The sequence below is a fragment of the Saccopteryx leptura genome, chromosome 3, assembly GCF_036850995.1.
Source record: "Saccopteryx leptura isolate mSacLep1 chromosome 3, mSacLep1_pri_phased_curated, whole genome shotgun sequence".
Classification (NCBI taxonomy): domain Eukaryota; kingdom Metazoa; phylum Chordata; class Mammalia; order Chiroptera; family Emballonuridae; genus Saccopteryx; species Saccopteryx leptura.
This window is the reverse complement of record NC_089505.1, coordinates 114,200,989-114,217,208: the sequence shown is the minus strand read 5'-3', so window position 1 is coordinate 114,217,208 and position 16,220 is coordinate 114,200,989. Positions and strand designations below refer to the sequence as shown.

Here is a 16,220-nt window from a genome sequence, read left to right as displayed (position 1 = left end):
GGGTGCGCTTCTCTCTCGCATGGCTGGGTCAGCACGGGGTCCGCAGGGAGCACAGCAACAGCTGGCGCTGACTCCGTAGCCACTGGAACAGCAGAGGTAGTCCTTCTGGAGTGCTGGCAGGGAGCACGCGGGAGTCAGGTGGTTGAGCGCACTGGGAGCAGCGACCGAGCTGGCGTCAGAGAGGGAGAAGCCCCCGGGAATGTATTCAAGGGGACAGCGGGAAATGCGCCTGAAGGCCGGCCAGGAGCTGCGGTGGGAATCTGGGCCGGTTGTGCGGGCAGAAGAAGGCGCTCACTTTCTGAGCCTGGCTGGCACCCGCGGGGCCCTTCCTGATGGGACTGAGACCTTGTTTCGGGTCCGGGGTCCAGCATACCAAGGGGCTGTCGAGTCACTCGCTGCCCAGAAACAAGACTCGGGATTCCCGCCCGGGCGAAGGCGCTCAAGGACGCGCCCCGCGGGAGCGCAGGTTCCTGCTTTCTGCAGGACCTCGTGGCCAATGGCTGCAAGGGCAGCCCAGGACGACCCTGACGACCCTGACTGCTAGTATGTGGGTCTCTGGTCGGACCCGCCCACCACCCACGACAGCAGGTCAAATCTCCCGGGCGCCACCACCCACGACAACAATTACAATTTTGAGCTCTTCCCGGGAGGTGGGTGGTATGGCCTTGGCCCCGCCCCACGTCCCCATTGGTCAGGCCCTGAGGGGGTGGGACCCGAGGTCGGGCGCTGGACCGAGGACGGCCGTGTCCCGGGCGCCCGGCAGAGACCGCGGGTTCGCCTGAGCAGGAGCTGGTGGGTCCGCACCTCCCTGAGCGCCTGGACTGAACCGGCCTCCGCAGCAGCCGGACTGGAGGGCACGGCGCCGACAGACAGATTAGCCGACGGTCCGCAGTCCCCGGAGTAGCCTCTGCCGCAGGTGTTGCCGGCCGCGGCCACCCGACCCAGAGCCGCGACAGGTGCCGTGCTTTAGCGACGGCGCTGCGGCCGCGGGCAACTCCCGCCCCGTCCCGCCGGCCCCAGCCCGCCCCGCCGCTCGCCGTCGGGGGTCCCCCGCCCCGGGCCGGCGGCGAAGCGGATGCGCGCCGAGTGAGTGTCCACCCGGTCCCGCCCACGATGGCCGCGCGCCCCGGGCCGCTGTGGCTCCTGGGCCTGGCGCTGTGTGCGCTGAGCGGCGGCGGCCCCGGCCCGCGACCCCCGCCGGGCTGCCTGCAGCGCCGCCTGGGCCCGCGCGAGCGCCGCGACCTGCAGCGCGAGATCCTGGCGGTGCTCGGGCTGCCGGGGCGACCCCGGCCCCGCGCGCCGCCCGCCTCGGCCCGGCTGCCCGCGTCCGCGCCGCTCTTCATGCTGGACCTCTACCACGCCATGGCCGGCGACGACGACGAGGACGGCGGCCCCCGCGAGCGGCTCCTGGGCCGCGCCGACCTGGTCATGAGCTTCGTCAACATGGGTGAGTGCGCGCTCCGGGGATGGACGTCGGTGACCGTGAGACCTCCGCGAGAATGCACGTGTGGGGACAGCCAGCGACTATTGGCCCCATGGGGAGGAACACCGACTGCAGGAGAGAGAGCACAGCCTTGGGCAGTGGGTGCCACCTGCGGTGAACGAGGAGTCACCGTGTGGTGGGCAGGGCCCCACAGGGGAGTGAAAACTGCCCAGGTCAGGGCGTCCAGGACTGAGGGGTCTGAGGGGTCGGTGAGCTGTGGGTCAGATGGAGCAGACGCAGGAACATGAGTCTCAGGGGCGTGTGCAGTCACCCCGCCCCCAAACACACGCAGGAATAGGAATCATGTAATGTCAGGTGGACCTGGGCAGTGCCAGGAAGACAGTCGGGTCCTGGGGAGACGGATGAGTAAACGGGCTGGATGTGGTCACTGTGATAAGGGCAGTACTGAAGAGAGGGACAAAGTTCATTGTGGAAACCCAGGTCACATCACCAAAATGACTAGAGCAAAGAGAAGTCAGATGTCCTGAGTCCACAGCAGTCTCTTCTCTGGGCCAGAGCCCCGGAGCCAGTAGGTTGGGGTGCAGCTATCAGGGGATGGGGTGGGGAAGGAGTAGGCTCAGCTCAGTGGGGCAGTCTGTGGTCCTGTCACCCATGCCCAGCACTTGGGGCATGGCTTGACATGCAGTGAGTGTCCAGGCCTGTGGAATGGCCTGGTGGACAGCTTGAACCCCATTGTTCTCCCAAATTGTAGCTTGGACCCCATTGCAGCCAGATCTTGGAGCCATTTACTCTTATTTTTATATATTTATTTAGAGGGCAGGGCAGGAAGGGAGAGAGATGAGAAGCATCAGCTCATAGTTGCGGCACTTCAGTCCACTGATTGCTTCTGATACCTGCCTTGACCGGTTGAGGGAACCTCCAGTTGAGCCAGTGACCCCTTGCTCAAGCCAGCAACCCTTGGACTCAAGCCAGTGATCATGGGATCATGTCGATGATCCCACAGTCAAGCGGGCAACCCTGTGCTGAAGCTAGCTGGAGCCATTTACTCTTAATGCTCTCAAAGATATCTTTTTCCATTACTAAACTCTGTTTACTCTATAGTCGTAAATATTTGTCCCCCATCTACTCTGTCTCCTGTTTGTGGCAAGTGAGGGGTAGGGATATGGTCTCAGGCACACTCCAGACTGGACCTGGGGACCCAAGGATTGACTACAGGTCAGTTCGAGGTGGGGGGAGAACTGGGGCTGAGAGCCGGGAAAGGACCTGGATCAAGGCCACCAGCCTCGCTTCACCTGCAGCATCGCTCTTAACCCTGCACACAACCCAGTTAATAGCCATGATATTCATCCGCATCTCCCAGGTGGGGACAGTGAGGCTTGGAGAGGCAGTGTCACACCCAGGATAGCACGGCCTCTGTGTGGTGAACCCAGGACAGGCCCAGGTTGTTTGGCCCTATATCTAGTCCTCAAGGACAGGACATTTCTGCTGACAGAAAGGCAGACTTTCTGGGTGGAGTGAGCTTTCAGAGGGGTTTAGGCAGAGGAACCCAGGGGACAGAGTAGCAGCAGGTATTATGAGGTCCTCAGCCATTTGCTTCCTGCAGGAGGGTAGGAAGAGGGGACAGCCAAGGAGGCCTCTGTCCCTTCCACCCCAGAACTGATGGTGGGCTGAGGTGGGGGAGTGAGCAGGAGGCAGCAGCTGTTACCTCTGCTGAGAGCCCGATGCCTTCCTGATTAGAGGGCAGGGTGGGGACTAGGGACAGAGAGTATGTGAAACTGAGGCTGGAGCTCTGTCCTTGGGACAAGCTGACCCAGGGCTCAGAACCAAGAAGAGCTGTGCATGGAGTCACCCGGAAAATGCCCCTAAGGGAGCCATCTGTTAGAGTGAGTCACCGCCCAGCCCATGTCCTGCCTCCCCCAGCGTCCCCTGGGTCGAGGCGTGCACAGCCCTATTGGGAACGGCCGCTGTGAATCAGCAGGGCCCTGAGCTCAGGGAGACCTGGTCCCCTCCTGACTCTGCTGTGTGATCTTAGGCAAGTCCCTCTCCTCTCTGAGCCTCAGGCCCCTCCTTGTAAAGCGGGGCTCCTAGAGATCAGTGCATCCTCAGAGTTGTGTGATTGGTCGATACGTGGGAGGAGCAGAAAGTCAGCCGGCTCTTTTAGGGTGAACCTGGGCTGGTCACTGCGGACTACAGTCACTCCCAGCTGCTGCCCAGCCCTGGTGTGGACGTGACGGAATTCCCCATGTGTCTTATACACATGTGAAACCCAGAAACAGATTTTAAAAGCCAACCAAAGGTGTTTCCACCTATTTTTAGGATAAAAACTAGCATTTGGAGTTCCATAGCTTTGTAAGTCCTGGTTTCGTCCCTGCAGCACCACATGAGGCTGTTCACCAGCCTCATTTCATGAGTTCAGGGAGGTTGAATGGCCTGCCCAGAGCCACACAGCAAGTACATGGCATCATCCAGGCTGTGGATTCCAAACCCCAGCTTCTTCCCCCACCATCTCTGTGTGCTTCATTAAGATCTAAGGCCTGTGGGCTCAATAAGCTGGTCCTTGTTCAGTGGAAGCCCAGTGTGGGTGGGCCCAGCAGCTGTCAGAAAGGCCTTCTTTATTCTGACATACTAATTGCACTAGTAGAACTCTCAGTGAGTGTGGTTTCAACTAGTAATTACTTAGACTGATGTGGGGGATTAGACACCTAGCAGGACTCTTTCCTTGTTTGGAGGCCCGGGCCCCAGGCCCCTGAACGACCATGGAGTCTATTAGCAAAGTTGCCGTGCTATCAGCTCCCATGCCCAGACTCCCACACCTGCTGCCTCCTGCTTCACCTCTCCTGTCAGCCCCATCTGGCTCCTGAGAAGCCAGGCCTGGTGCTGGCCAGGTCCCTGACCATCAGTGGCAGCCTGTGGGACCCAGGGGCTGTAGGCCTCTCCTAGACCTCTGGCCCATGGGTTAAGCCTCCGTGGCCAGACCTGGTCGCTGTGTCTGGCCCGTCTGTTCGTCTCAGCCATGTAGACTCTTGCTTTCCTATGGCCAGAACACAGTAGTGGGGGCAGATACCCACATGGAGCAGACAGGGCCTAGCCCTGCTGCTGCCTGGGCTCAGGAAGGGGACAGCTCTGAGCTGGAGCTAGATTTAGGTTTTTATCCATGTCCCAAGTCAGGCTCCTTCTCTTCTCTGGGCTCTGGTTTCCCATCCATCTATGGTGATGATGTCAGAAAAATGAGGGGCCTCCCAGCTCTGATCCTGTGGCTCTGTCAGGGGTGCCTTCTCACACCACCCCATGCCCTCGGCCCTGGCACAGGCACAGGTGTGACTGGCTGCACCCTGGGCACCGAAGGCCAGCCCAGCCCCTCCTGAGGGAGGAAAGAGGCAGGAAGGATCAACTCTGCTTGTTCCTCCTGAATCCTTCTCCCCATGTTAGCGTGGTGACAGGCGCTTACCTGCCAGGTTTAAAAACTGAGGCACAAACGGCACTGCTGGCAGAAGTCCAGCCAGAAATGAATGAATCGTCTTCATTTTTATCCTGACTTTTCCCTGAATCAGACCGATTTCTTCCTGGGGTCTCAGGCAACTGAGGACAGGGTTGTTGACAAACTGAGGTTGTGGATTTGGGAGGAGCAGAGCCCGGTGGGAATGAGGGATCTGGCCGGGATCCTGCTCCGCCCTGTGACTTTGAAGGGCTGACTGTTACTACTTTAAAAAAAAATTTTTAATTGATTTTAGAGAGAGAGAAATGGAGAGGGAGAGAGAGAGAAACATCAATTTGTTGTTCCAGTTATTTATGCATTCATTGGTTGGTTCTTTTTTTCTTCTTCTTTTTTTTTTTTTTAACAGAGACAGAGAGAGAGTCAGAGAGAGGGATAGATAGGGACAGACAGACAGGAACGGAGAGAGATGAGAAGCATCAATCATCATTTTTTCGTGTGACACCTTAGTTGTTCATTGATTACTTTCTCATATGTACCTTGACCATGGGCCTTCAGCAGACCAAGTAACCCCTTGCTCAAGCCAGTGACCTTGGATCCAAGCTTTTGTGAGCTTTGCTCAAACCAGATGAGCCCACGCTCAAGCTGGCAACCTCGGAGTCTCAAACCTGCATCCTCCGCATCCCAGTCCGACACCCTATCCACTGCGCCACCGCCTGGTCAGGCTCATTGGTTGGTTCTTGTACGTATGTGCCCTCACTAGGGATTGAACCCGTAACCTTACTGTATCAGAACAACACTCTAATCAACTGAGCTACCTGGCCATGGCCAAAAGTCTGACTCTACATCCATGAGCTCCAGCTTTCTTTGGTTCTTCTCTAGAGAATTCTTTCATTGTTTTCACTAATTCCGTCAACAAATAGTTATATGGTACCTGCTCTGTGCCAGGCAGTTTTAGTTCCTAAGATAGAGTGAACAAAATGAAGTCCCTACTCTCCTGGAGCTGGCCTTGTAGTGGGAAGGACAAATAACAAACACAGGAGTCATGGACACAGGATGGACAGTGTGAGAGACGACGGGACTGGGGTCGGGGGTCCTGACCTGGGACTTAGAATTTGCATCTTGACTCTGTCACCTACTGTTAGTGTGATCTGGACTTTCTAGTCCACCTTTCAGAGCCTCAGTGTACTCTTCTGTAAAATGGAGACTCTCTCAGGACTCACCCTATTGGGCTGTGCAGGGATAGTGTGAGATGACACCCAAGGATGCCCACATGCCCAGACCTCCGCATCTGCTCCTCCATTTACATCTCACAGTTATTGTCACATCCTTTATTTATTTTTAACTGATTTTTGAAAGAGAGGAAGGGGGGAGAGAGAAAAAGAGAGAAACATCAATTTGTTTTCTTATTTATGCATACATTGGTTGATTCTTGTATATGCCCTAAACGGGGTTCAAACCTGCAACCTCGGTGTATTGAAATGATGCTCTAACCAACTGAGCTACCTGACCAGGGCTTACATCTTTGTTTAAAGAGAAGAATGAGGCTCCGAAAAGTTAGTTGATTTTCCCAAGGCCACACAGTAGGTGGTCTCCCTGACTACATACCCTCTGCTCTTCTATATGGATGCTGCCTCTCCACCCACCCCGAGGCCTGGCCCATCACTGGGTTCAATAAGTGCCTCTGAATTGGAATTTTATTGAATGTACGGTATGTTGTAAACTGAGAATCCTGTTAAAAATATATCATTGTTTTGGGATTTATAGAACTAATGCATGTTCATTATAAAAAAAATTTTTTTTTTCAGAGACAGAAAGAGAGAGAGAGAGGGATAGATAGAGACAGACAGATAGGAACAGAGAGAGATGAGAAGCATCAATCATTAGTTTTTCGTTGCGACACCTTAGTTTTCATTGATTGCTTTCTCATATGTGCCTTGATCGTGGGCCTTCAGCAGACCAAGTAACCCCTTGCTCGTGCCAGCGACCTTGGGTCCAAGTTGATGAGCTTTGCTCAAACCAGATGAGCCTGCGCTCAAGCTGGCAACCTCAGGGTCTCTAACCTGGGTTCTCTGCATCCCAGTCTGATGCTCTATCTACTGCGCCACTGCCTGGTCAGGCTAAAAAATTCTTATCATATAAATTTATTGCAGAATTTCAATATAAAAAACTTCAGACCATACGTTTAAAAACAATATGGAATGCCCTAGTAATCCTACCTCCACCACAGAGGAAATCAGCATTCTAACCCTTTGGTCTAGTGCCCGAGTAAATCCTTTATGCATCTTAAAAGCTTACTACTACAGTGACCACATATCCAAAAGTATTCCTCTAAAAAACAAAACAAAACACAACAAAACAAAACTAGGCCCTGGCTGTTTGGGTCAGTGGATAGAGTGTTGGCCTGGCATATGGATGTCCTCGGTTCGATCCCCAGAGAAGTGACCATCTATCTGCTTCTCTTCTCCTCCTTCTCCCCCTTCTCTCCTTCTTCTTCTCCTGCAGCCAGTGGCTCGATTGGTTGGAGGGTTGGGCCAGGGTGCTGAGGATAGCTCCCTTGGTCCAATCAAGTCAGCCTTAGGTGGTAAATATATCATGGGGCACATGTGGGAGTCTGTCTCACTATCACCCCTCCTCTCACTTAGAAAAAAAATTTATTATTTCAGTTTTATTGAGGTATAATAGACATATAAAACTGTAAGATATTTAAAGTGGTTATTTGATATATGTATGCATTGTTAAAGAATCCCTGCCCCCCCCCCGCCTCCACCAATCTAACTTAGTAACACATCTATCACCTCACATGTTGATTTTTATTTATTTATTTATTTATTTATTTATTTATTTATTTATTTATTTATTGGTAAGAACACTTAAGTTCTACTCTCAGCAAATTTCAGTTATATAACACAGTGTGTTATCACCTATAGGCACCATGTTTTGACATTAGATCCTCAGACCTTATTTATCTTACGGTTGAAAGTTTGTACCTCTTTCCGTTTCCCCCACCCCTCGTCCCTGGCATCTACTTTTTTACTCTCTGTTTCTGAGTTTGACTTTCCAAAAAAAGATTCCACATATAAGTGATACTACGAAGCATTTATCTTTGGCTTATTTCACTTAGCATAAGGCCATATACATATCCCAATACCAAATCTCCTTAATTCATTTCTTTATTGATGGACACTTAGGTTGTTTTCATATCTTAGCTATTGTGATAATGCTGTAATGACCATGGGAGTGAGGAGATCTTTTTGATATCCTGTTTTTATTTCTTCTGGATTTATACCCAGAAGTGGGATTGCTAGTTAATATAGTGGTTCTATTTTTAATTTTATTTTAATTTTTTTTTAGTGAGAGAGAGACAGACAGATAGAAAGGGAGAGAGATCAGAAGCATCAATTCTTAGTTGCAGCACCTTCATTGTTCATTGATTGTTTTCTCATATGTGCCTTGACCTGGGGGCTCCAGCAGAGCAAGTGACCCTTTGCTCAAGCCAGTGACTTTGGGCTCAAGCCAGCAACCTTGGGCTTCAAGCCAACGACCATGGGGTCATCTGTGATCCCACACTCAAGCCAGTGACCCTGCACTCAAGCCGGTGAGCCCGTGCTCAAGTCAGCAACCTTGGGGTTTTGAACCTGGGTCCTCTGCGTCCCAGGCCAGTGCTCTATCCACTGTGCCACTGCCTGGTCAGGCTATTTTTAATTTTTTGAGGAACTTCCATAAGGATTTCCATAGTGGCAGCACCAATTTACATTTCTACCAATAGAGCACAATGGTTTCCTTTTCTCCATATCCTTGTCAACACTTGTTATCTTTTGATGATGATACCTCATTGAACTTTTGACTTGCATTTCTTTGATGATTACTGATGCTGAGTACCTTTTAAGCTACCTTTTGACTATTTGTATGTTTTCTTTGGAAAAATATCTATTCATTTTCTGCCCATTTAAATTTTTTAATTTTTAATTTTTTAAAATTTTTATATATTTATTTTTTACAGAGACAGAGAGTGAGTCAGAGAGAGGGATAAACAGGGACAGACAGACAGGAATGGAGAGAGATGAGAAGCATCAATCATTAGTTTTTCATTGTGCGTTGCAACACCTTAGTTGTTCATTGATTGCTTTCTCGTATGTGCCTTGACTGTGGGCCTTCAGCGGACCGAGTAACCCCTTGCTGGAGCCAGCGACCTTGGGTTCAAGCTGGTGAGCTTTTGCTCAAACCAGATGAGCCCGCGCTCAAGCTGGTGACCTCGGGGTCTCAAACCTGGGTCCTCTGCATCCCAGTCCGACTCTCTATTCACTGCGCCACCGCCGGGTCAGGCTCTGCCCATTTTTAAATTGGATTGTTTGTTGTTATTGTTGTTTGCTATCGAATTGTATGAGTCCTTGATATATATATATATATATATATATATTTTTTTTTTTTTCATTTTTCTGAAGCTGGAAACGGAGAGACAGTCAGACAGACTCCCGCATGCGCCCGACCGGGATCCACCCGGCACGCCCACCAGGGGGCAACGCTCTGCCCACCAGGGGGCGATGCTCTGCCCATCTGGGGCATCGCCATGTTGCGACCAGAGCCACTCTAGCGCCTGAGGCAGAGGCCACAGAGCCATCCCCAGCGCCCGGGCCATCTTTGCTCCAATGGAGCCTTGGCTGCAGGAGGGGAAGAGAGAGACAGAGAGGAAAGTGCGACGGAGGGGTGGAGAAGCAAATGGGCGCTTCTCCTGTGTGCCCTGGCTGGGAATCGAACCCGGGTCCTCCGCACGCTAGGCCGACGCTCTACCGCTGAGCCAACCGGCTAGGGCTGAGTCCTTGATATATTTTGGATATTAATTGCTTATCAGATATGTGCTTTACTAATATTTTCTCCCATACTGTAGGTTGCTTCTTCATTTTGTAGATGATTTCCAAAGGTATTTTGTTTCCCAATAGTTGAAAGTGGGTTCCTTTTTCCAAAACCATGTCTGGCCTCCAGGATGGTGTGCCCTGTGGGTCCATGAGGGCTGACTCTTCCTCCCCAAGCCTTACCTCCTCAGTGTTTTCTCTCCCTTCTGGGGTAAATGATTACTATTGCCCCCAGTTGACAGAGGAAGAAGTTGAATCTTAATTTCTGGGAACCCAGATTCACAGGAGCAGGTGTGGAAACTGGAAGACCGTAGTGAGGAGGGTCAGTGCGGAGGTGGAGACCAGACTGGTTAATTGCTCTGGGAAGGGCACACTGGGCTTTAATCTTGGTCCACCATTCAAGGGCGGTGAGATGCCGAGCAGCTGACTTAAAATCTCTGTGTCTCAGTTTCTCGCCTTGACAATTGAGCTAATCTGCCTGACCTGTGGTGGCATAGTGGACAAAGCATCGACCTGGAACCCTGATGTCGCCAGTTTGAAACCCTGGGCTTGCCTGGTCAAGGCACATATGGATGTTGATGCTTCCTGCTTCTCCCCTCTTCTCTCTCTCTCTCATTGTCTTTCTCCTCTCTTTATAAAAATGAATAAAATCTAAAAAAAACCCCCCAAAATTGAGATAATCCCTGTGTCATAGTCATAGTACAGTGGTTAAATAGCTAAGGTGTTTAAAACCTTAGCAAGTGCCTGTCACTGCTCAAGATGGCAGTCAGTGTGGTGAGGCCTGCTGTGTTTATCCACACCCCCTCTACCCCATCATTTACTTAGGGACCTGGAGCCAGCTAGTCAAGAGCACAGGTCCAGGATTAGGCTGCCTGGGTAAATATTAACAGAAGTGGGGTGTGTGATGTGCCCAGTATGGAGCCTGGTTCAGGTCAGTTCTTTAAAATGGGAGCTGGTACGTTATTTCCCACCTCTGTGCCTTTGATGAGAAAACTCTGCTCCATTTCTGCTTGTCAGAATTCTTCCATTCTCACATATGTTTTCTAGAAAGTGTTTCTGACCCTCCTTCCCCAAGGTACTCTCCATGGTTAGAGCCCCCGTGCTTCATCGGGTTAGTCGCTGTCTGCCTGTAGGTTCAGGGGTGCGTCGCCCTCTTCCTCCTCCTCCCCAGGAAGCCATGAGCCATCTGGGAACAGGGACCAAATCTGACTTCGTGCCCCTCCCCCTGCCGTGCAGCCTGGTCTCTGTGAGTCAGGCGCTCAGGGTCTCTGGGCGAGGTTGCAGGGAAGGGGGATTAGCGTGGGGCAGAAGCGGGACCAGGTGCAGGAGCCTGGCCTGGCCGGTGGGCGAAGGGGAGCCGGCCTCCCTGTTTTTCTGGAAGCCGACAATGGGTGCAGCACGTCCCTGGGTCCTCCCCTGGGATCCCGCGTCCCTGCAGGGTCCCGCCTGGAGGAAGGTGGCTTCAGCAGGCGTTCTCGGGGCACCTGCTGACAGAAGAACCTTGAAGACAGGTGACCCCATCCCAGTATTGTCACCTTCTAGGGCCACTCATTTTATGTCAGCTCTGAGTCTGAAAGTCCACGTGAAGGACCCCTAACCTGACATGTGACCTCTGGCAAGTCTCTGCCCCTTCTGGGCCTCAGTTTCCCCATCTATGCAGTGTGGCCCTGAAGGCCTTTCTAGCTCTGACCCAAGAATGTGCCACCCCCTAGTGTGCTCCTCCGGAGTGAGGCACAGGGTGGGGCCACATGTGGCCCCTTCCTCCCCAGAACACACTCCCCATGGGGGAGAGGGCTGTGTCACCCAGACCACATCTTTCTGGAAAGTGCCCACAGTCCGGTTCTCTCCCAGGTTTGAACTGGAGGCATCACGTCCCCCTTGCTCACATCCCCTTGGATCTATTTCTGGCCTTGGCGGGCTTGATGTGGTGGGGTGTGCGGGTGTTCCCTTTTAATTTGGGGTCTGAAGCCGTCTGAGCCCGGACCGGTAATTATGAGTGCGGAGCCATTTATGGAAAGAGCTCTGAAAAAAGTCGGTAATGAGAACTGACTAAAAATACCTCAGCAGCGAAACCCTGGGCCTCCTCTCGGCAGCGCTGAGATTTCTGGTGGGAGGGAGCCCTTCGGGATGCAGAATGGATAGGTGGTCAGTCCTGCGGCTCCCCCGTGGGCCTGCACAGGCCTGGGACCTGGGTCTTGTTTTAGGTCTGAAGTGGGCCCCTCGGCCTCCCTTACCAGCAGAACCAGCCAGACAGGCCCAGCCTGTCCGCCTCCGGGCCCTGGGGAGGGGGCGGGGGCTGCCCTCCACCTCAGGGCCTACAGGTCCCACAGGAAAGTGAAAAACGTGAGTGGCTTCTGATGGAGACACACTGTGACATGGGTGCCACTGTCCTGGGGACCAGGAGCCCTTGGGAAGAAAGGCCCAGCCCCCCCTCTGGGCCCCAGGAACACAGGGCACTTACTAAGTGGACTGCTGAGAGCCTCCGTGTCCACTTCACAGAGTTGGTCCCTGCCCTCAAATTGCCCACCATCGTGGGGGGATGAACCAGGGACAGGGAACCCTGGGATGGGGAAGGGCGAGACCAGAGGAGGATCTGTGTGGGGTCAGAGGAGGACGAGGGGCTTTATAGCTGCACTGAGAGGGAAGCAGCCTTCAGGCACGGGATGGGGCCGCCCAGCGGACAGGGAGGGACTTGGAAGGGGGTTGGCAGCCAGAAAGCCCTGGAGCCCATGTGGGCCCGCAGGGCCAGCTCACAGGGGCAGGAACACAGAGCTGAGCTTAGGCCCCACCTGGAGACCTCGGGGGCTGGGGAAGGGTTTGAGGGCAGGAAGGACAGGCGGACAGCTCAGAAGATTCTCTTAACATCTTCTTTGGCTGGAGAAAGAGAGGGTCTTTATTACTTTTTGCTCAGAAACAAGATAGACTTAGGTCATCTGGGCAACTCTAAATTTTGTCCCAGGCATAAAAATAGCTGAAGCCTTGCTGGTGTCGGGCTGGTGGACACAGGGTGTGGCCTGTGGAGGTGTAGGCTGTCGGTAGCGGGTGCAGGGCCTCAGACGTGGAGAGGCAGAATGTTGATGGTGGTCGTGGCGGTGGAGGCCGCCTCCTGCCCACAGAGGCCCTTCCCGCAAACGTGGGACCCAGAGGTTGTTTAATCGGGCTGGAGAAGAAGGCCCAGAGTACCATTAGCACATGGTGATTCATGATTGTTTATTGTTCCGGAAGCCACATTAAGGCAATTCAGAAACTAAATTCGTTTGCTGCTTCCCCAGACAGAAGCTGGTTCAGTGTTTGAACATTTTTGGCAGCTTTTATAGTTTTGTGGAAAATAAACATTTAGAGGTTTCTATTGAGCAAGGCATAGCTTTGTCTGTTCCCCATGCCCAATGAATAGCTTCATGCAAATGGCTTCTCATACTTTTGCCACTGCGTCCTTGGGATTGTCATGTCACAGGGTAAATTCATATGTAATTTTGCTAGGGTATTGCAAGAAGATATTGCCAGAATCCTCTCCACAGCATTCCCACCAGCAATATGTGACAGTGTTCACTTCCCCCTTACTTATCTCTCAAAGGAATACTATACTTGACCACTCTGTGTACTGCCACCCCCTTTCCCCATTACGCTGAATCCCATACCCTCTCTGTTTTACTTACAGTAGATATGACATCCCCTATTTTACTTCCCCTATTTTTTGTTGTTTATCTTCTTTCTCATTAGACTGTAAACTCCACGAGTACAGAGACCTGACTTACCTGTCTTATTTAATTCCCAAGTGTCCTGAACAGAGTCTTACAGGAAGAACTTGATAAATTTGTTGATAAATTGAACTTGATATATTAGAATAAATAAATGAGCAAATGTGTACAGTAATTTAGAAAAACACCATTCTTCACCTTCACCCTTCCCTTCACCCCCTGGCCTTCAAATTTCTGACATGGCTTCCTGACGACTTCACGTCTTGGGACAAAGTCAGGAGATTGCGAGGCAGGTTCATCCTAAATTCCTGTTGAATGGCCAGCCCGCCCAGCGCATAGTCTGTTTACAAAGCCCTTTCATAGCCCACGAGGTAAACTGGGCAGTATCTTTCTTCACATTAACAGAGGAGGAGATGAAGCCAAGAGGGTTAGTTAGTACATGCCTTTCTTCACATTTCACAGAGGAGAAGATGAAGCCAAGAGGGTTAGTACATGCCTGGTTGGTGCAAGGTCAGGCCTGCAGTGACCACTGGCCAGAGCACTCCATGCTGCTGATGCTGCCTCACTGGCTAAAGCAGGCTTGAGCTGCACAGTTGACAAGGAGGAAATAGAGAGGCTCATTTCTGCCCTGATTGGGTATTGAACCTGCAACCTTGTTGTTTCGAGACACTGCTCTAATTGAATGAGCTAACTGGCCAGGGCCACGAGTTACTCTTTGTACCTAGTTCCACACTATAGGAAATTTCACCAATTAATGAAAATTATTTTATAAAAGTTCCCCACTGTCTGGTGATTGCATGGTACAGCCAGGGCTGTGGAGCAACTGGGTAGTTTTATCAAAACACATAGGATGGAGGCCCTGGACAGCTAGCTCAGTGGTAGATAGAGCATTGGCCCAGCGTGTGGAAGTCCTGCATTTGATTCCCGGCCAGGGCACACAGGAGAAGTGCCCATCTGCTTCTCCACCCCTCCCCCTCTCCTTTCTCTCTATCTCTCTCTTCCCCTTCCGCAGCCAAGGCTCCCTTGGAGCAAAGTTGGCCCGGGTGCTGAGGATGGCTCTGTGGCCTCTGCCTCAGGTGCTAGAATGGCTGTGGTTGCAACAGAGCAATGCCCCGGATGGGCGGAGCATCGTCCCCTGATGGGCATGCCAGATGGATCCTGGTCGGGCACATGTGGGAGTCTATCTCTCTGCCTCCCCACTTCTCACTTCAGAAAAATACAAAAAAAACCCAAAACCCCCCAAAATACACAGGATGGAAGTTTGGAACTCGAGTCAGTTCAGGTGAGCAAGGCGCTCTTGACCCAGAAGGGAGGGAGGCCACACGGCTTGGTACCTGCGTGGAGCTGGCCAGTTTGTGGGTTGTTCCCTCAGTCCCCGGATCCAACACGAATCAGCATCAGGCCTGCAGATAGAAATTCCCAGGGAGCCCCGATAACCCACCTGTCACCTTCCGGTACCTGGGGACAGATACACATAACGATGCTTTGAGAGTGTGATGAAGGGTATGAGAGATGGCACTCCTTCACTCTCTGTGCCATACCCTGTGACAGCCAACAGTCTGGACCTGTCATCCTGCAGAGCGGGGATTCTCACACAGCCTCATAAAGGAGGTGGTCTGTGTGGTCCCTGAATCCACATGGATTGTCACCAGAGTTGTGTGTGTGTGAGTGTGTCTGTCCAGAACCCTGCCCGCCATGCTCTCTGCCTGTGTGGGCGGACCCTGATGCCACCCTGTGTCTGAAATGCCCCCAGAGGGCATTTACTGCATATCCAGTGCCCTTTCTGATAATGGACATTCTATTTCCTCTCTGCCTCAGTCTGGGGATGAAACACTCATCTCCTACCCAAACATGTGTGCCCGCCGGCCCCACCCAGCACAGCTGTTCGCCCGTCCATCACTGGACCAGGTTCACACCACGAGGACAGGAAGTGCTCCCCACATCCACCTCCACCACCAGCCTGGTGACTTGTGGTCACTGAGCCCAGTAGCCAGAGAGGGAATTTTTAAAAAGACTCACAAACATGTAATTAAAATCTCAGTGTTGGGTTTGAGGGAAGGTGTTGGGCGGCTCCCGCCTCTGCTTTCCGGAAACACAGATTTTTAGTGTTTGGAAGTGACAGAAGGCTAAAGTGAGACGGTCCTAAATATACCGTCCCGGGCATTTCCGGCAGCTGGGGAGATGTGGGATTTATTCCGCACCCAAGGCCTCTTGGCCTAAGTGTTGGACCAGCCCCCGCAACTGAGCTACCTCGGGTCCCCCTCCAGCCTGTGCTTTACCCCCATCTCCACACACAGCTTCCACTCCATGCCAATCACCTGCTCCCCTGCTGCTCAGAACCCTGCACCCCCACTGGCTAGGGGCACAGCTCATGCTCCAAGGCTAATCTGAGGATGGCCTTGCCCCACTCAACCTGTGCATTTCATGTGCTCTCTGCCGAGACTGCCCTCTCTGTCACCTCTCCACCTACAATGATTCCAACCCATCCTTCAGGCCAGTTCAGATGTCACCTCCTCCAGGAAGCCTGCTCAGATCCCATCACACTGTGGGACCTCCGACTTCCCAGCACTTGACTGGGCCTCTCCAGGAGTGATCACTCCTCCCTTGCTACTTCTTGTTCCTTTCCATGTCTCTTCCGGCCCTCCCTCCTCCTTCACCTTGTTCCAGGAAGGAACCTGTCATCCTTTCGCCCTCTGCTGTTTCATGGCTATTTCCCTGCCTGTGCCGCCAGTCCCTCAGCTCTAGGCCTTTGTCCACGCAGGTCTCTTCCTCTGCCGTGTCCTTTTCCCATG

At 52.6% G+C, this 16,220-nt stretch overlaps 1 protein-coding gene across 1 annotated transcript in view; it reads left to right on the top strand.

Moving 5' to 3' along the window:
* The first annotated feature begins 735 nt into the window (after positions 1-735).
* The window catches only part of BMP8B (bone morphogenetic protein 8b), a 33,040-nt gene continuing 17,555 nt past the window's right edge, over positions 736-16,220 (top strand). The window contains exon 1 of the mRNA XM_066375942.1: positions 736-1,447. Within this exon, the coding sequence (XP_066232039.1) occupies positions 1,114-1,447 (334 nt within the window). The 5' untranslated portion in view covers positions 736-1,113. The remainder of the gene's footprint in view (positions 1,448-16,220) is intronic.